The 18753-nt window shown below is 58.4% G+C and overlaps 1 protein-coding gene across 2 annotated transcripts; it reads left to right on the top strand.

The window, feature by feature from the left end:
* Positions 1-831: 831 nt before the first annotated feature.
* On the top strand, positions 832-18668 carry LOC117654034 (sodium-dependent serotonin transporter). Of its 2 annotated transcripts, none has more exons than XM_034400163.1 (14): positions 832-900; positions 3551-3694; positions 4529-4985; positions 5870-6004; positions 9589-9796; positions 9945-10083; positions 12634-12768; positions 14004-14107; positions 14219-14343; positions 14431-14529; positions 14604-14749; positions 15777-15977; positions 16089-16257; positions 16336-16415. In XM_034400163.1, the coding sequence occupies exons 2-14, from the start codon at positions 3584-3586 to the stop codon at positions 16413-16415; spliced, it is 2109 nt and encodes a 702-aa protein (XP_034256054.1). In that variant the 5' UTR covers positions 832-900; positions 3551-3583. The 2 variants fall into 2 exon arrangements, with proteins under 2 accessions (XP_034256054.1, XP_034256053.1); XM_034400162.1 differs by having other exon boundaries at positions 840-900; positions 16089-16247; positions 16327-18668.
* The last annotated feature ends 85 nt before the right edge of the window (positions 18669-18753 follow it).

Below are 18753 nucleotides of genomic sequence, written 5' to 3'. Positions count from 1 at the left end.
ATAAAAAAGAGTGTAGGTGAGGGGGTAATCCCGTCATTTCAGAGTTCGTCTCTCCTTTTCGCGATCTTTCCGATAGGTTGACGGTCTCTTCTTCCAGCTTTCCGAGAAGAGAGAGGAACGTGCCTGAAACGTAAGCCTGCTACTCGGAATGTGTGTGTATGTGTGTGCGCGCGCGCGCCTCTGTGTGTTGGGGCGTCGTGTGTGAGGGGCAGAGGGCCCCGACATCAGCATTCGCCGGATGAAAGGGGAAGTTCGGGCGACTTCTCGGAGTACACGGCGGTGCGGGCAGCGAGGGCGACAAGGGACGCGAGGTGTCCAGCACCTTTGAGTTCCCGGTGGTGGCAACTCTACCTTGAGGCCGCCGCAGGCGGGGTGGCAACTCTACACGACACACAGTGTGGTTTTGCCGGTTTTGCTTGCGCGCGCTCCGTGATGCCGACTCGGATTTCGAGCAGCGTTGTGTTATATTTCTCATTCTTCCCCGACCCATCGCCCGAGGGCCTGCGCCCTTTTCAATGCCGTTGGGAACTGCAATATCCTATGTGTGCACATTTTTGGAGAGTATACTTGACAAGCGAGTGTACTTGTGACTCTCATCGACCTTCATATGTGTCCTCGTCGCACTCCTATAGATTTGTACAAAGCACACATCTGGATCTTGTGTGTGGGGGGGGGGGGCTTTGTAATAATCTATACGACAGTGGCGGTGAGGTTAAATTGGATCGTAAATCCAATTAAGAGAAACACACATCGCGATTGCAAGTACAAGTGCAACAAGGAAGGTAAAGTTTTTTTTTTCTTTTTCATCCTCTTTCCGCTTTTTGTCGGCAGGACGAATGTGGCGGCACCTGGCGCGGGCCGTCCGCAGCATGAGGGCGAGGGCGGCGGCAGCGAGCTAAGGTAAGGCAGCACTCTGTCTCTCTCGCACTCATGGGGTGCCCCGTGCAGGAGCGAGAGAGCCAGAGCGACGAGACGCTGTTGCGTGGTGTCAAGTCGCCGCCCGGAAGGTGTGGGGCGTAGTCGAGTCACCGCGTGTGTTTCGAACCAATTTTCCCTCTTTTTTCTCTGCGTCTCTCTCTCTCTCTCTCTCTCTCTCTCTCTCTCTCTCTCTCTCTCTCTCTCTCTCTCTCTCTCTCTCTCTCACACACACACACACACACACAGCGCGCGCGACCGCTGCTGCGATTCCTCCCCCACGCACGCGTTTTGTTTTCTTTTGTCCTCGTTTACTTTTTCTGTTCCCTTTCCCTGCCCGCGTTTTGTTGGAGGCCACAGTGGCCGCAGTCAACGCTGATGAGTCAAGTCGATACAGCGACGAGCAGGTTTCGGCTGGCCGGGCCAAAGTGGCACTCGGTGCGGGTCGGAGGGGCGGGGGTGGGGGAGGTTGGAGAGAGGGAGGGGGGGGGACTCGGTATCTGCGGCACTGTGGTCCGGTCAGCGAGGATGACACGACATGATCGTTACAAAAGCCCCGACGACGTGGCAGAGTCAGGCGGGGAGAGGGGGGGGGGCTGGATAACGCTCCGGGAAGGAAGGGGAGGGGGAGGCGTTTATGTATAGTAACGGCGCAGTGTTGTGCGGGGTTAGGGTGGACAATATTCCATTAGAGAAGAAACAAAAAATATATTTCATTAAAAAAATTGCGTAAAAAAATGATTTGAGGGATTGCAACCGGCCGCATCGCGTGCAACACAAACAGCTGGGCACTGCGGAGTCGGATTGCCGGCAGTAAAAGGGAGGGGGGGGATATTGCAGTGCACTTGCTCCGCGCGGCCGTGCGGTCAACCACTACTTTCACTACTTTCTCCCCGGACGCGGGGCTCGCGTGTCCTTTGAGAGTGCGCCACGCGCGGCAGTCCATTTGTAGGCTAATGCACACACTTTGCGTCTCTGCCTGTGTGCGTGTGTATGTGTGTCGTCGTCTGTGTGTGTCCACGATGGCGTCCTTGGTCAGCTCCCTCTCGCCCGTTCGCTTTCGAGTGGTGTGCTTTCAGAAAAGCGTGCCGCAGGGCGTCGAACCATCGCCCCCTCGCGGCCTCGCCCGCGAGAGGGTTATGTTGGCACTACTGCTGACGGGACGAGCGGCTATGCTCCTTGGCCCGTGGGAGACTCTCTGATGACGGTTTGCATATCGGACGCACGGACAAAAAGAGGAAACAAGGGAAAGAGAAAAAAGATCGGAGCTTACAGGCGCGACGGCCGCTAGAAACAGCTGGAGGCGAATCTGCATAAAAGAGGTCGAAGGGACACGCGGCAGGACGCGGCGGCCGACGCAGCGACCAGCGAGGCAGCAACGAAATGTCATTCCTCCTCATCCCCGCTGATCCCAACTTATTTCTTTCTCTCGCTCACAAAGTTTGGCTGTTCGGCACCCCGCTCCTCATTAGCGCAAACAATTATGCAGACAGTATTGGTGCACATTTGGCGCAGCGTGGTGGTGGTGGTGTTGGGGAAAGCGGGTGGGGGGCGGGGCACGAGAGTGCTGCCGCGTTTCGAGGATTGACTCGCCCTTTGCCATCGCGTCTGCCTGCCGTTTGTCGCTCTGTCTCTGTCGCGGTCATGGGCTTCCGGCCACCGCTAGAGGAGTGCGAGAGAGACAGACGGACGACGAAAACCCGCGCGAAAAACGAATCTTCGGAACGGCGACGCGATGGTAGCGCCCGCCGGCCGCCGGGTAGGCCAGCCCGCCACACACGCCATCCCTCGCGTTGCCTGCCGTCCGGGCGGCTGGCTGCTTGGCTGACTGCCTCGTCTGGGCGTCCCTGCACTCCGCAGGGGGAGTGGTAAAAGGGTGCCCCTCCCACGCCGCTTGTTTGTGTTTTGCCGCCGCGCTGCGTTGACCCGATTGCTTTCCCGCCTCTAGCCCGTGGCAGGGGAAAGAGGGAAGTGGAGGGGGAGGAGGAAGGTTGTGAACCACTGCCCCCTTCGCTGCCGCCTATTAGCAACCACAGCCCAAAGCCCCGCTTGTCGCCGCGTGTCCAAGGCGGCGGGGCCGCGCGGGGCGCGTGGACAGAACGCGCCTCCTGAGTGGGTTGCCGCCGTGCGCCGCCGTTCGCCGCCGTGCCACGAATTGTGGAGGGATAAAGCAGGAGAGGGGGTTCAAGGCCAAAGGCGCCAACGGCGGCTCACCTGTTGCGGGCTTTACCGCTGTGCCCAGCCTCGTCCCCAGCCCTTGGCAGCCCTGCACTGAAAAACCAAACGTGGTCCAGACCGCACCACTGGGTGGTCAGATGGATCCCATTTGACACTCAGTTGGTGTGGTCTAGACCACGTTTGACGACGTATGGTGTGGTCAGACCACGTTTGGCCACGTTTGGTGTGGTCTAGACCACACCAAACGCCCCAAAACGTGGTCTAGACCACACCAGTGGTGTGGACAAAATGGCATCCATTTGACCACACCAGTTGGTGCGGTCTAGACCACGTTTGATTTTTCAGTGTGGGCAGCACTGTCCTCGCGGAAGCATAAGCGCGCAGGGGCCGGAAAAACGGATCAGATGAAAATATAACGAAGCCCGTATTGCATTTTGTTTTTGCTTGTCTCCGGCAGGTGGCGCAGTTGCTGACCGCCTACAGGCCCAGGATGGTGGCTGCGGATGAAGACGACGACCCTGCCTGCCCCGCCAACGCCAAGCGGCCCGCGGCCTTCCAGAGCCGCCTTCCTGGCCTGCCCGGCGCCGCCACCTACAACCAGGTCAGTCAGCCGCAGCCCTTTTGCACACTACACGTTCAACACTTTTCACAAAACTTTACGCGTTGCAAAGAAAAAGGTCAAATTAATTGACGCACATCGGATACGTGATGGCACACTTGTCGAAGGCCAAGAAGCCACCAAGAGTGCTCCGCTCTCCCCACCAGGCCCCGGAGACAAGAGACACTGCCCCTCTACGCTCGAGGGTCACTGAAGCGTCACGCTTTTTTCATTAACGTTTGTTTCTCTCGAGAAAAGTTAAAGCGGACGTTTAATTAGGAAGACGAGGCTAGAGAATAATTCTCAAATCTGGGCGCCGCTCCGCCGCTCCCTCTATCCCACCCGGCCGCCCTCCCCGCCGCTCGGCCCCGCCAGAGGGTCGCGATATTCGGCTAACAGAGTTGAGTCCCCTCCTTCCTCCTTTCGGCCGTCTTGTTAATTGCCTGCAAATTGCTGTTAATTGGTGCTTACGGAGGCGGTAGTGAGGACCCGCCCGCGATTGACAGGTGATACTCTGTGAACTCGGCGTTCGACGGAAGTGGGCGGCGAGTCTCGTTGTTTCGTTTGCCGCATGACCCTGTGCGGTATTTACCTTGTAAGTCTCTGCGTACGGACTTACGCGCCGCCCCTCCCCTCTTTTCACTGTCGCTCAGAGGCGCGGGGCTGCGGGGCTCAGGTAGCAGCCGACGAGCAAACTGTCGGCCAAACTTTTCCCTTCCCGACTGTTCTTCTGTGCTTCTCGTTCTCACCCCAGCCTCGGCGCTGCACGCCGCTTCGCTGTGGGCTCGGGTTCGAATCCCGGACGCGCCATTCATTTTTTTCGACCGTCCGTTCCAGGTGCACGATGTCGACAACCCGCTCGTCGTCCAGGACCCACCTCCCCCCGCACCCGCCGTGGCCGCCCCCCTGGACAAGTCCGAGATCCGGATACGCGTGGGCCTGGGGGGCGGCGGCGGTGGGGGCGGGGGTCTCGGCCTGGAGGCGGCCGACAGCGACGGCGCGGGGGACTCGCTCGGCGGGGAGGTGATACCACACGGGTACCAGCAAATGGTGCCCCTGGACCCCGACGAGACGACCGACTCGACGGGCTTCCTGACGGCGCCGAGGCACAGCAGGCCGCCCAGGAAGAGCTCCTCGCTGCTGGCCGCCGTCACCCTGGCCGCCATCTCGGGGGACCCGCCGCCCCGGGAGACGTGGAACAAGAAGGTGGAGTTCCTGCTGGCCGTCATCGGCTTCGCTGTGGACCTGGGCAACGTCTGGCGGTTCCCGTACATCTGCTACGCCAACGGTGGAGGTGAGTGCCACAGTGTGCAACAGTGTACTCACTGCTTTGGCTTCACAGTGTGGTAGCCCCGATGGCGTGATGCAGCCAGACTGATGGCAATTAATACTTCCCGAGGCGGGAATGTGTCGCCGCGCTGCTGCCGAGCGTCGCTGTGTCTCTCTCGCACCCACACGCGACCCCACGAGTGCGACAGAAATGAGATTCTTTGGAATCAGTCCATCCGCAGCCTGGATCGTATAAAGCTAAAGGCTCCATTCCACTGCGGATTAATTATCTCATTTCTGGTGCACGGCCCCACGCAGCCGCGCTCGCCGCTCGGGGCACGCCGGAGGGGTTGGCTGCAGCTTGTTGAAAAGCAACTCTTTTTTTTTTCGGACTGACTCTCCAAACAGTGACGGGTTGGGATGGCTCCAGACGATTGTCTCTACAGCGGCGTGCCTGCCGAGGCGTGGTGTGGCGGGGCGGGGCGGGGCGGGGCGGTCAAGGACGCGGCTTGGCCGGCCGAATTGCCCGGCCGGATCAGAAAGAAATGAGTTAACTGTGAAATGAAAAAGGATCGCATGTTGGGCCCTTGGTTTGGATTCGCAGAGGGCCCTCTGTTTCGCCCTGATGAGATTAGGAATGGTCTCAGCAGGACAATTTTAATGGGAATAGCCTAATGTGTTTTTTACACTTTTCTCGCTTTGAATTGGGGCATCCCTATTATCGACATCTCTTTTCGTTTCAAAAACCTTTTGCGAAAACGCAATCGAATACTAAGGATTTCTGAGACGACGAGCAACAGGTACTTGCCGTGAAGCACAGCGGTATTAGTCGGTGTGCGCGTTGGACCCACCTCACTGAAAAAATAATATTAGAAAAGAAAGTATATTGATAACGCATTTCTGTTCCAGGTGCATTCCTCATCCCCTACTGCATCATGCTGGTGTTCGGCGGCATGCCCCTTTTCTATATGGAGCTGGCGCTGGGGCAGTTCCATCGTTGCGGCTGTCTCACGTTGTGGAAGAAGATTTGTCCAGCGCTCAAAGGTTTTTCCGTCTTTTTCTCCCTTTATTTATAATTAAAAATACCAGCCATCAGTTTGCTGGTTTGAAACTTTGCCTTCTGTCGAGATTTGCACAGCAACGTGGCTCACCTTGGCCGCAGAGGTCCGCTTTCCAAAGGGTTGACGGTGTGAAGATGCAAAAGAGAGGAAGGGGGAGAGGGGGTGGGGGTCACTGTGCACTGAACCGCATCATGCACGGGGCGCATCGAGCGCATCGCCTGGAGTCACCAGGGCCAAACAATACCCATCATTACAGCCTGGGGTGCTCCTCGAGGCGCCCCTCCTCCCCCTAATCTTGGGGCGGGGCGGGCGGGGCGGGGCGGGGCGGGGCGGGCGGGGCGGGGCGGGGCGCGGTGTGACTTACAGGAGGCCACTTCCCTTCCTGCAGTCCGCGCGCCCTCAGCCCGACCCTGGCCCGGCGTTAATTGAACGAATTAAGTGCGTACGTCTTGAAGGCAACATCGCCCCCCCCCTCCCGCCCGGCCCGCTCCACGCTGCACCCCGCCCCCTCCCCCCTCTCCGAATCCGGCAGGTCCTGATGGAGTTTACTAGCTCCATAGAAACACCAGTTGCTCCGTCCAGAGCCGCAGGCGGGCGTGGCGGGGCGTGGCGGGGCGTGGCGTGGCGGGGCCGGGCGTGGCGGCCGCACGGCGCGGAACTCCCCGGCCGCCTAAACACGCTCTCTAACAAGGTTACCGTCTAGTTCCCCGCGCCTTGGCGACGCCCCGCGCCCTGCAGCTAACGCGCCCGGTCCTGGAAGGATCCCTAAAGGACCCCCGAAGGGCCCCGACGGGCTCCCGAAGGGAAAACGACTCTGAGGTTGAGCGCGGTGCTGGCAATCACAATGTTAGCCCGAGGCGTAATTTGTCTGACGCAAAGGTTTACTGTACCCGAAGCCTTCCTTTTCTTTTTCGAGGTGCTTTTCGGTCCTCCAGTGAGCTCTGAGTCTTCCCGCGGTTCTCCCTCCCTTCTCGGTCGGCTCTAACTCTTCACTCCAACGGCGGCCTTATTCACTCTTCACGCACCCCGCTCGTGTTGTACGCATGCTACGCATGTGCGCCCAGGGTGTATACGTTGACACTATTTACCCGGCAAAGTGGTCGTCCCGGACGGACTGACCGCCACATCGCCACACCACCAGCGCCACAGGCCTCAAGTCTGTCCCTGTCCCAGTCCGTGGCCGTGGCCGCCCTGGCCCTGGCCTCCACCATGATCCCGTCCGGCCGCGCACAGCCCGTCCCCTCGGCCAGCCAGGCTTGCCGGCCGAGTGCGGCGGTGGGGGCTCTCTTCGTATTGACACTGCGGATTGCGCCTTGCGGCCCGGCCGGCCAGCCCCGCGGGCCCCGCGGCCACCACCACTAGTGGCGCATCTCGAGGCTTTGTCCCCGTCTCGGCCGCCTCCCTGTTTGACGAGGGCCTGCCCTGCCGCCGCCCTGGCCGCCGCCCTGGTCCCCACCCCCTACGCCGTGCCCGTGTTCGGCGGCTGCACCTCGCCGTCGTGGCGGCGGTCGACGACGTGGTGGCGGTGGCCATTAGCACAATGAGCACCTCGGCGGCGCCGAACGCCACTCTTCCATCCACTCCTCGCCGCGCCACGCCGTGAAGGCCCCCGTCCAGACGGCTGGGAAGGCCGCGCCGTGCCGAGCGGACTGGCCGTCTGTTTGCGGACTATCTCTGCTCCTTCTCTACAGCGATTCGCTCTTTGCCCCGTTTGATGGGGACTCGTCTGGGAGGGGAAGGGGGGCGGTTCTCTTCTCGCTTTGTTTGACGGCGGAGACGGACCGCAGGTCGGCAGTTTTAATGTCCGCGATCAAGGCAGCGGTCCACGCGGTATCCGCCAAGGGACTACGGCCCCCGGAAAAGTTCCGGCAGTAAACACTGCCAAGAGTTACGGCCAGAAAATGAACAATCGCTTTCTCAACATGATCAAATTTCTCAAAAACGAAGACACTAATATTTTGAAGAGGACCGTAAAGTACTAAAATTTTCGAGTGATTTTTTTTTTCAAATGTGTTTTGTTTTTATTATTGACGTCGGTGTGAAGCAGGCGCTGCACTGGGAAGGGGAGGCGCGGCCAGGCGGCAAGGCAGGCGGCAAGGCGGGCGGCAAGGCAGGCGGACGGGCCGAGTGGTGGCCGATGTCCGTCCGCCTGCCCGTCAATTAAAATGGACGGAGGTGTTGTCTTCTCCTTCTCCCCTCCTATTAAGTGAGGTTCTTCGCGCGCAAGACACAGACAGGCAGTGCGCGGACTGACGGCTACTGCGGTGATGGCTCTCGCGAGGGCACCGGTTTTAGCTCTTGGCCTCACAGATACATGTGGGGCCGTCTTTTTCGTGGCACTCTGTGGGATCCTTACTACTTAGATCGAATCCAAAGTTCACTCTGGTTTCCCGCTGGCTTCGCAGCGATGACAGTCACTGACAGTGGACCGGCAATGCACCGGCAGTGCACTGTGCCGACAGTGTACCGAAAGCGTGCCGAAGTCGCGAGAGTCGTCGCGGGGCGGCGCGGGGCAGCCTACATGATGATCGCAACGAGACACGATCTCGGCTTCTTTTTCCGGAGACGAAGCAGATCGTGAGCTTGGGCCGCGCCGCGCCGCCGCCGTGCCGCGCAGCCTCCCCAGCAGGTGCCGCCTGTTCGCCTCGGCAGTTCGCCCGCCTTGCCTCGGCGGGGCGCGGCGCGGCGACGCCACGCTAGCCTCGCTGAGGGTGCCAATAGGACACGCAGGCCGACGGGACAGGCCTGGCGTCCCTGGCGCCCCACACGACACTCGGACCTACCGACCCGCCCCTAGAGACCATCCCAAGAGCTAGCACATTTTTATTTTTCCTTTCTTTTAAAAGCAAAAAAATCAACAGCACCTTTAGAGAGGCTACGGCGGCGATGCGGTTCTCGTCGAAAATAAGCTGATGAGATTGTCGGCTCCGTTCGAAAGCCGGCGCACTCACACAGACTCTAGCAGTGGTGCGGCAGTGAAGGCCGCCGTTCGCCACCGTTTATCGCTTCAGTCATTGTGTCCTTGTCGCGCGCAGCCCGGCGGCCAGCCCGGTGGCCAGCCCCAGCGCCGTGAACATCACTGCCACGGCCTCGGCCACGGCTAGAGAGCCAGCGCCCAAGGACACGTGCCTCACTCCGCGTTCGCACGGCCCGAGGCTGCCCGAGGCCTGCAGGCTGGCTGAATCCGAACAGTGCCGCCTCTCGCCTCTCTCGCTCTCGTGGGGAGTTCCAGTGGGCATCCAGTAGGGGTGTGAGGGAGACAGAGCGACGGAACGCTGTGCGGAATCAGAGGGCTGGGGTGCCTCGCCCTCGCCAAACAATGGCCCTTTACGCACTACACACGACGCGGCGAGTTAGTTCGCAGGAATTCACCCTCCCCTCCCCCTTCCCCTTTCCAGTGCCGTGTGCCCCCTGACACCACCAAGTGGCTCACGGACGACTTGCGCCAACACACTGCGTTGGTGATGCACTTGCGAGACACACCAATCATTTTTCAAGCTACGCAGCACCGCCGTCTGCGGAGATGGGATCCACTGCGACACATATTTCGCTTTCACTGTTCGGCAGGTGTGGGCTACGCCATCTGCCTCATCGACATCTACGTGGGCATGCACTACAACACCATCATCGGCTGGGCGCTGTACTACCTGGTGGAGAGCTTCCAGTCCGAGCTGCCATGGACGTCGTGCAACAACACCTGGAACACGCCCAACTGCACGCCCGTCGTCGGGGAGCAGTTCAACTACTCAACCAGCCCGGCCAAGGAGTTCTTCGAGTACGTACACCGCAAAAAAAACAAAAAACACTGCAGCATGTTATAGTCTTAAGTAGATATATATATATATATATATTTTTTAAAGCTTCGTTTTGTCCGTTTTGAGTGCAATTTTTTGTTTAAACTTGCCGTATTTGTGGCGTTACAGGCGCAGCGTGCTGGAGCAGCATCTGTCCGACGGGCTGGACCGCATGGGCCCCATCAAGTGGAGTCTGGCGCTGTGCGTGTTCGGCGTGTTCGTCCTCGTGTACTTCTCGCTGTGGAAGGGCGTCCGCAGCACGGGCAAGGCAAGCAAAGACACCATGACGGAGCGGGCCAACATGCTCGACATGCATTTAGATTGGCCGCTGTCAATAACGCCCTTCTCCACGCGTTGGGTGGACTTCGCGGATGGCGCGTGGTGGGACCCGGTGCCACTCTACAAAAAATGTCCTGTCAACGCCGTTAATTTATTACCAATGTTTGCTGTTATGCAATTCACGGCGTTTGCTGTGTACTAGTTCACGGCGTTACTGTGATCTCGGTCACGGTGTTCACTGTGATCTGGCCACAGTAAACGCCGTGAATGAGCTGATTTGGGGTACTTCGGTGCTCAGCGGCGTCAAACTCACAGTTTTCTGGGCCGACACAGTGACACCGTGAACAAGATCACAGTGAATCCCGTGAGCAATCACAGTAAACGCTGTGAATTGACCTACAGTAAAAACTGGTAATAAATTAACGGCATTTACAGGACATTTTTGGTAGAGTGGCGGTGGGACCCGGTGGGACCACACCACAAAGGATCGGGGGATGGGGGAAGCACCTGTGGGAATGTCCTTCGCGCCCCAGAGCGGCCACGCAAAATACGAGATGATATCCGCTTGCTTTTCAGACCGAGCAAACAATGTGGCGACTGGATAGCCCACCCCCTCTCCCTTTCTCCCCCTCCCCTCCCCCCTCCCTCTCTCTTTCCCCCGGTCGCTTCAGTTTTCACTGGTTTTCACTTGCATTGTTCTAATCCCGCGGCCACGTTGATCGGCGTGGGAAAGGGGAAAGAAAAAGTGAAAACAGAAAAACAGGGACAGTGGCAAACTTTTTTTTCGGGGATGAATATATTTTTCGCATTTGTCCAAAATATTACGGAGACGCCGCGAAAAGAGGCAGCTTCCTCGCAAAGTTGCACAAACGGCATCGCGTTTCCAGCCTGTCACAATAACTGCTGAATAATTATTTCAGCGACAAAAAAATTCTGTTCGATCAATGTGTCTACTCCGTCGACCCCCGTTGTCTGTCGGCTGTTGGTTTCGGGCAGAGTTCTGATTTCTCTTGGTGTTGTCGAGTGGAGGGGGTGAAGGAGGTGGTGGAGGTGGTGGTGTGGAAGCGGCAGAGGAAGAGGGGGAGAAAGAGGGGGCGGAGAGTGTCTTAGAGCGACGTATGAATAAACCCATTCCATCCACTCGGTCGCTACGCTACGCCGGGCTACGCCAGGCTACGCTACGCCCTCCGTACAACTGCCGGCTCCAGCCACTTGTCCAGCTTGTTAAATGGCCTGGAGAAAAGGTGTGGCCGGGGAGGGGCAGCACTACTCTTTATTGGCTGGGTTGTAAATGCGACCACCCTCCAGACAAAAGCAGTGGTGTGCGCGTGCCCTATTTGTCACATTGGCTCGCTGAGGGCCCGACGGAAATCGCACCCCGTCCTTCTTTCCCTGGCGTTGATTTCTCTCAGGATGTACACAGCAAAAATGTAATTCACATTGGAAAAATTGGGTTATTTCTCGCCCCGTCCAAGAGCCGTTCGACCACTGGGCGGTGCGCTCGGTTCCTATGTTCGTTGCGCGCGCCCGCTCGCACTCACACATACTCTCTCTCTCTCTCTCTCTCTCTCTCTCTCTCTCTCTCTCTCTCTCTCTCTCTCTCTCTCTCTCTCTCTCTCTCTCTCCCTCCCTCACACACACACACATACATACATACACGGAGACCGTGATTCGAGATACGGCTTCTCACAAAAGTCCTTAGTAGGCACTTCCCCGCTCGGCCGCGCCCCTTACCACGGACTCCGAAACTCCTTCCCTATCTCTCTCTCTACCTGGTGGTTGGTGCGGCCCTCGCCTCGTCTCACATCATCTGTGTTGCTAATACCCCCATCTTTCAAGCGGCTCCCCGCTGCAGTCCCTGCTTTGCCCTGCTTTGCCCTGCTTTGCCCTTTCACACGTGGCCGCCGTGCCGTCACCTCCGTCGCCCTTATTTCGCATTCCTGGCGATCAAGAAGTCCGTGCCATCCAATCCTCCCCCCCCCCCTTTCCCCCGGCCCGGTGCGTGAATGGATATGAGGGGGAGCGCCGCCACCGCCGCTTGAATTGGAATCAGAAGGCCGTAAAATCGGCTAAATTCCACATTATGTCGGCCTGTGTCTCGCGGGGTCGGTTTGTTTGTGTGCAGAGTTACGAGTGGTGCGCACCGAGCGGTGTGATTTGATTGCCTTCAGGACGCGCCCGGAGCAGTTTGGGTGGATAGCCCGGCCGGAGGAAGTTTCCTACAAGGGACTCAAATTTCTGGAAACGTATCATTGTGTCTGTCACCCTCCGTTCCGCTCGACGCCGCGCCGAGACTGGGGCGGGGCGGGGCGGGGTGGGGCGGGGCGGGGCGGGGCGGGGCGGCCTGTCTCCGTCAAGAGGGGTGAGGGCGGGGCGAGAGCGGTGGACAAGACGGTCATTACCACGCTGCTGGAGACTACAGCAGTCTGCTGATTAAAGCCCGGCCGGACCCTCGGCGGCGCAGCGGCGCAGCGGACCCCAGTGTACTCGATTCCTGCCATTGATTGTTGGCGCTTTGGCGCGCTTTGATGTGTTCCAGGCGGTGTGGGTAACCGCGCTGGCCCCCTACGTGGTGCTCTTCATCCTGCTGGCCCGCGGCGTCACCCTGCCCGGCGCCGACGTGGGTATCCGCTACTACCTCACGCCGCAGTGGGAGAAGCTCAAGGAGTCCAAGGTCAGTACCTCAGCCCATAGGGTTGCCAACTTGCCAAAATGTGCTCTCGCGGCGCGCGGTTTGGCGGATAACTTTGGGGAAGTTAGGCAGAGACTGCGAAGTGGCCACCCTAGCCGAGCCGAAGGAGGAACAGCGAGGCAGGGCGGCGGGGCACGCTGATTACCTCCGCTGGACTGGGCGGCGCTGGCCGTGCTCGGCGACAGCGGTGACAGCCCAGTGGGCATCCCAATGGGTCAATGGGTTGGCCGGCTCGTGCGGCCGCTGTGTTGGCCGCCGTGGTGGCCGAGCGGTGGCTCGCACTGACTGCCACTGCCACCGGAAAACTAATTGGAGTGTTTTGCCCGGCCGGACCAGCGGCACCAGCCCCGCCACCCCGCTGCAGCCGCGGCCCGTTGTCACACGCCCTGTAGAGCGATCCAGTCTGTCTTTCTCTCTCACTCTTTAGTCATGGGTCCATCAGAGCGACGGAGCCACTCTTCCGGGTCACTTCGCGCGGAAACGCGCGGACATGTCGCGAATGCCAGAAGTGTCCACATCAGCTCAAAAAATACTCCCCCACAGTTTATGTTGCGTTCAGGTCGTTGGCATGTTTGCACTGAAGGTTCATTTGCCAGGATTGGGGATCCCGTTCTCACCACTTCCCGTCAAAGCGGAGACCGCCTGGCAGCAGCGGCTGTGGCAGCAGAAGGACGATGTTCCGACACTGTACCAAGCTGGCCCACTTTGCTGCGGCTAATCCCTACAAAGACTCGCTGCGGATTTTTTCCCTTTTTTTTGCTTTGCCACGTCGCGTCACGCTCCGCCTCGCCTCGCGCGCAGAGAGCGTGAGGGCGCCGCGTCTTCGGACGCCACGACAACGCCGCGGATTATAAAAGGAGGCGCGCTCTCTGCGCGGGGCGGGGAGGGACGGGGAGGGGCGGGGCCAGAAGGGTTGGCGCCTCCACGCATGCGTTTCGGCCTGCCTCTTCATTTCCCCATTTTCCTATTTTTCTATATTCCTGTGGCCATGACAGCGGCGGTCGAGGCGGCGGCCCAACGCGCGAGCAAAAAGTTGCGCATCGTGTTGTGCAGTGACGCTGTGACCAGCGAAGCGGCACGGCCGTGAAGGGAGCACAAGCGCCGCGTCCGTCCGCCTCGGCTTGACCCGACGCCGACTCCACCACGCCACGCGAGAGGGCGAGAGGGCTGCTGCTCTGTTCGAAAAGCGAGACAACTCACGCTCATTATGACTGCAGGTGTGGATCGACGCGGCCTCGCAGATCTTCTTCTCGCTGGGCCCCGGCTTCGGCACGCTGCTCGCCCTGGCCAGCTACAACAAGTTCAACAACAACTGCTACAGGCAAGCAAGCCGGGCAAGCGTGAAACGGGATTCGGATTGCTTCATTTTTTGCGCACTGTGTCTCCGTCCTTGTCGCTCCCCCTGATTGTCTGCCGCCACTTGTTGACGCAGGGACGCCATCCTGACCAGCTCCATCAACTGCCTCACCAGCTTCCTGGCCGGATTCGTCATCTTCTCCGTGCTGGGGTACATGGCCCACATGCAGAACAAGAGCGTGGCCGAGGTGGGACTTGACGGTGAGCACCAGATTCCCAAATTTATTTTGTAACCGGTCACTCGCACTCCTCGCAATTAAACGAAATGTTTCGATCATCTTCCGACAGGCCCCGGCCTCGTGTTCATCGTGTACCCGGAGGCCATCGCCACCATGACGGGCTCCGTCTTCTGGTCCATCATCTTCTTCCTTATGCTCATCACCTTAGGTAGGATCAGCCGCTTCCCGCAGCCCCCCTTCGCCGTCCATCCCCAGCCAACAGACGCTTGCTTTCTCTCGCAGGGCTGGACTCGACGTTCGGGGGTCTGGAGGCCATGATCACGGCGCTGTGCGACGAGTACCCGCGGCTGCTGGGCCGGCACCGGGAGATCTTCGTGGCCGTGGTGCTGGTGCTGGTCTACCTGTGCTCGCTGCCCACCTGCACCTACGTGAGTACCTCCGTGGCGAGGGAAGCTCTAAAGCGGCCGCTGCGGTCCTCTGGCGGTGGCCGTCGAGGCCCTCTGGCCGAGCCTCTGGCCGAGCCTCTAGCCCTCTGGCTGGCGGGCCGCGGACCCGCGAATCACTTTGGGACGCAATGAAGCGGAGGAGTGGGGCCCCGCCGGGGGCTGTGCACACCGTGGGTCGGCGAGGGGCCGCAAGGGGCGGCCGGCAGAGGGTCGCTCCACTCGCTCGAGGACGAGGACGCCGAGGAGAGAAAGTTCCACTCCTTGAGATCGAAAAAGAAACGAATCCAAATTCAGGCGGAAATGGCGGTGGAGCTCGCAGCGCAGCGGGTCGAAAGGGGCGTCCGGGACTCAGCGGCCTTGGCGGTCGGGAAGTGATCCGGGCAGGCAAACTGACGGCGTGGAGACAGACAGACAGACGGACGGACAGACAGACAGACAGACAGACAGACAGACAGACAGACAGACAGACAGACAGACAGACAGACAGACCGTCGACGAGGTGCGGGAGACCAGATAGCACTGACGGACGGCTGGCTGCGAGTCATTAAATTAAAACGAGGCAGGCGCCGCGGCGTGGCTCTGTGCTTCGTGCTTCGCGCCGCCAGGCCGCCACAGAGCGCATCAGCGATCTACTTGATTGCCGGAATCTGTCGGCGTCCCGGTCGTCTGCGAGGCCTCGCGGCTGCCGGCAAGATAGTTGGGGGAGTTATTCGACACCCCGTCGCACAGTGGATATGCCAGAAGACCGGTGGAGGCGGCCAAAATCCCGAACGCGTTTCCAGCTCCAAGCTAAATGGGACTCGAACCGAACGTGTGACCCCACCAATGGATTGCTCTCCCGAACGAGGAGTCCATTGGTGGGGTCACACGTCCGGTTCGAGTCCTGGTTAGCGGCTCTGGAGCTCAAAACGCGTCTAGAGTTTCGGCCGTCCCGGCCGGTCTGCTGGCCCACTGTGCGTCGTCGTGGCTCGGCTCGGACTGCTCCATGACGGTCCCGTTTTGCGCGCAGGGCGGCGTGTTCCTGGTCAACCTGCTCAACGAGTACGGCCCCGGCAAGTCCATCCTGTTCGTGGTGTTCGTGGAGGCGGCCGGCGTCTGCTGGTTCTACGGCGTGGACCGCTTCTCGCGCGACATCGAGAAGATGCTGGGCTTCCGTCCGGGGATCTTCTGGCGCTGCTGCTGGACCTTCATCAGCCCCGTCTTCCTTCTGGTAAGCTGCAAATATTGCAAAATGATTACAAAATTTACCCTAAAAACAAATTACTTTACGCAAAATTAAAAACTACTGAAAGTATACGGAAATTGTACTTCCACCCCGAAGGTGATCTTCATCTGCTCGCTGTTGGGAGACACAGACGACGCCAACAAGTACCCGCCGTGGGCCATCAGCGTGGGCTGGGTGTTGACGGCGTCCTCGCTGCTCTGCATCCCCGTCTACATCATCTACAAGTTCTCCATCACGTCGGGCAACTGTTCGCAGGTAAGTCCATGTCTTTCCGTAAGCAGTAACTCTAAAAGAAGGAACTGAGCCAAAGCACGCCGCTGTTGTTGTCCTCCAGCGAGTCAAGATGATCTGCGTCCGGAGGAGACCCCCGAGGAGACGGCGCTCAACGTCAACTCGACGTACGGCACCGGGACGCACGTCTGACTCGAGGGCGGCCAGGCACCGCACCCCTTGCCCGGCGTCAAGGTGCTGCGCCAGGACCACCAGGACGCGTGCACCTGGGTCATCGAGTGGCTGGTGTAGGTGCGTGTCTACGCATTGGCCATTGGCGGTGGAGGCGGCGATGTTACGTAATACCTGGACGCGAGGTGGCGGGCCGGGCGGGCCGCTCGCTGACTGGGGCTGCAAATAATTGACCGGCGTTCCCGGCGGACGGCGAGGCGGCGGAGCTCGAGAACAAATACTCCTGCCTGACGAGGCGAGGCGGCTGCGGAATATCTCGCTAATCTGTTTTCCCGGGTTTTCGCCGCTTTTCCCCGGTTTTCCCTGGTTTTGCCGGGGCTGAGGGTGGGGGGCTGGCGCGCCGACGGCGGCCGGGACTCGGAGAACGCTCCGGCCGGTGTCAGCGCGTATTGATGTAAACGACCGCCACGGCGTCGTCGTCGGCGTCCTGGAGTATCGCCATTCCGGCCACGCCACTGCGAGCGCCGCCAGCACCTCCGTCATTCAATTTAGCTCGCCCTCCAAATCCCCACGCCGCCTCGGCCCGCCTTGGCGCCGCCCTCCAGACCTCCAGGACCACCTCTGGAGCGCCGCGTCTTGAATAGCAGCGCCGCGACGACTTTGGGACGACCACCGCGCCACCGCCCCACCGCGCCATTTCCCAATGTCCGGAAAATTGGGAAAATTCGCTCATTTCCGTAATGAGGAATGAGTCGGCCGAGCTTTCCTTTCCCTCCGCGGTTGTGTGCCGGGGACTCGGAGGCGTCCTGGCGGCGTCCTGGCGGCGTCCGGGACCCAAGTTCGCTGGCGAGAGGGGGTCCGAAGCTGCGGATGCGTCTCTGGTTCTCACTTTCTCGCGCGTGCGGCACACTAGGCCACAGAGAACACGGCACGTTTTGATGGTGGGGCGGGAAAAAGTGGAACCTGTAACTGAGTAGTAGCGATCTGGACAACGTTTTCATGGCAATGTCTTCTTGTTCTTCTCTTGCTTCGAACGCTTTGAAGGTACATCCCCGAAACATGGTAGAGCTTCATGATAAATTCATATTCATATCTAGCTTGAAGTTTTAGAAATATTTATTAGAAATGTCGACAACGGCATTGTTACTATTTCCCTGTGGTCGAACTCGCTTCTCACTTTAGTGCCGCTGAGAAGGCAGGGGTTATTCGCAGGGGGTATTCGCGAAGAGACAACGTCTCTCGCTCCGGAAGTATCTAAGCGCGGCGCTACCCCTCGCTGAGGCGCGGCGGCGCGCCGCTACCCCTCGCCGAGGGCACCCCTCTGCTCAGCCCACAGCTTTAGTGGAATCAAGTTGTCAATGGTTCCGTCTAGTTGAGATAATGTGATCATTCTATTGTTGTTGGCCGACTGTTTTGTTTTTATACATACTCAAAAAAAATTAGAATAGTGAGGAAGTAACGAAAACGTGTGTGCATTCTTAACGCACTAAACACATTGCTGTCGCTACAATACAAACCGTAATTATCGAGTAGAGTACAACTTTGTAGAGTAAAAATGTATATTACGTAATGTTTACAGATATTCAGGGCAGATATGTATTTCTGAAACGACAGATCCATAATCAGGTGAGCTCTCTGTAGGGAAATTGAACTTTCGTCATCAACAAACTAAGAGCATGAACAAAAACAAACATTGCCTGTCCATGCAGAAAGAAATAAAAGAATTTAGAGAGAAACTTCATGGCCTAAAATTGGGTGCCAGTTAAAGACCTAGATTATAGTATTTACTATTTATACCACTGTGTATCATGTATCATATTGGTTCGGTAGGCTCTAATATTTAAAGCAGAAGTCTTCCTTACTGCTGTGTGCATACATGTATATTAACGTACGTTTAATGGAAGTAGCATGTTACTTAGTTCCTATTTGATGAACTCACATTGCCTTGGGCGATTCACAGCCAGAATCGGCCAGGGCATTTATTCTGTACAATATTCGTAAATTATGGGTCGGTACGATTAGATTGTTGAAAGTAGTTGTGAAGTAGATTGTGTGTTCATTAGTCGTATCACACTTGTAATTATGGGTCCTCGCCCAATCTGTAGACTTTGTAGTCCTGTGGTTGTGAGCTATGGGCTGTCGTTGAAGAACACGTAGCTCACAATACCGCGTCGCGCTCTCGTAGCTGAATCGCTTGTACGGTGTTATATGTACGTTATGTCAAAACGTAACTTGTGTAATTTTTTTAATAAAATAAAAAAAGGTTCAAACCTACAGTTACTGTTTAAGGCTAATCTATATCACCTGGCTCAAGGCCAGGTGGCTTCCACTCTTCGGCTCGTTTCGTCGCTGTCTCTGT

Source organism: Thrips palmi, unplaced genomic scaffold, assembly GCF_012932325.1.
Source record: "Thrips palmi isolate BJ-2018 unplaced genomic scaffold, TpBJ-2018v1 HiC_scaffold_10, whole genome shotgun sequence".
Lineage (NCBI taxonomy): Eukaryota > Metazoa > Arthropoda > Insecta > Thysanoptera > Thripidae > Thrips > Thrips palmi.
This window is presented reverse-complemented; position numbering and strand designations above follow the sequence as displayed.

Bases quoted from the DNA above. Each gene is read 5' to 3' on its own strand.
- LOC117654034 (XM_034400162.1), top strand. From the start codon at position 3,584: ATGGTGGCTGCGGATGAAGACGACGACCCTGCCTGCCCCGCCAACGCC. The intron at 9,797-9,944 runs GTACGTACACCG...GTGGCGTTACAG, and splicing joins CCGGCCAAGGAGTTCTTCGA to GCGCAGCGTGCTGGAGCAGC. The intron at 12,769-14,003 runs GTCAGTACCTCA...TTATGACTGCAG, and splicing joins AGAAGCTCAAGGAGTCCAAG to GTGTGGATCGACGCGGCCTC.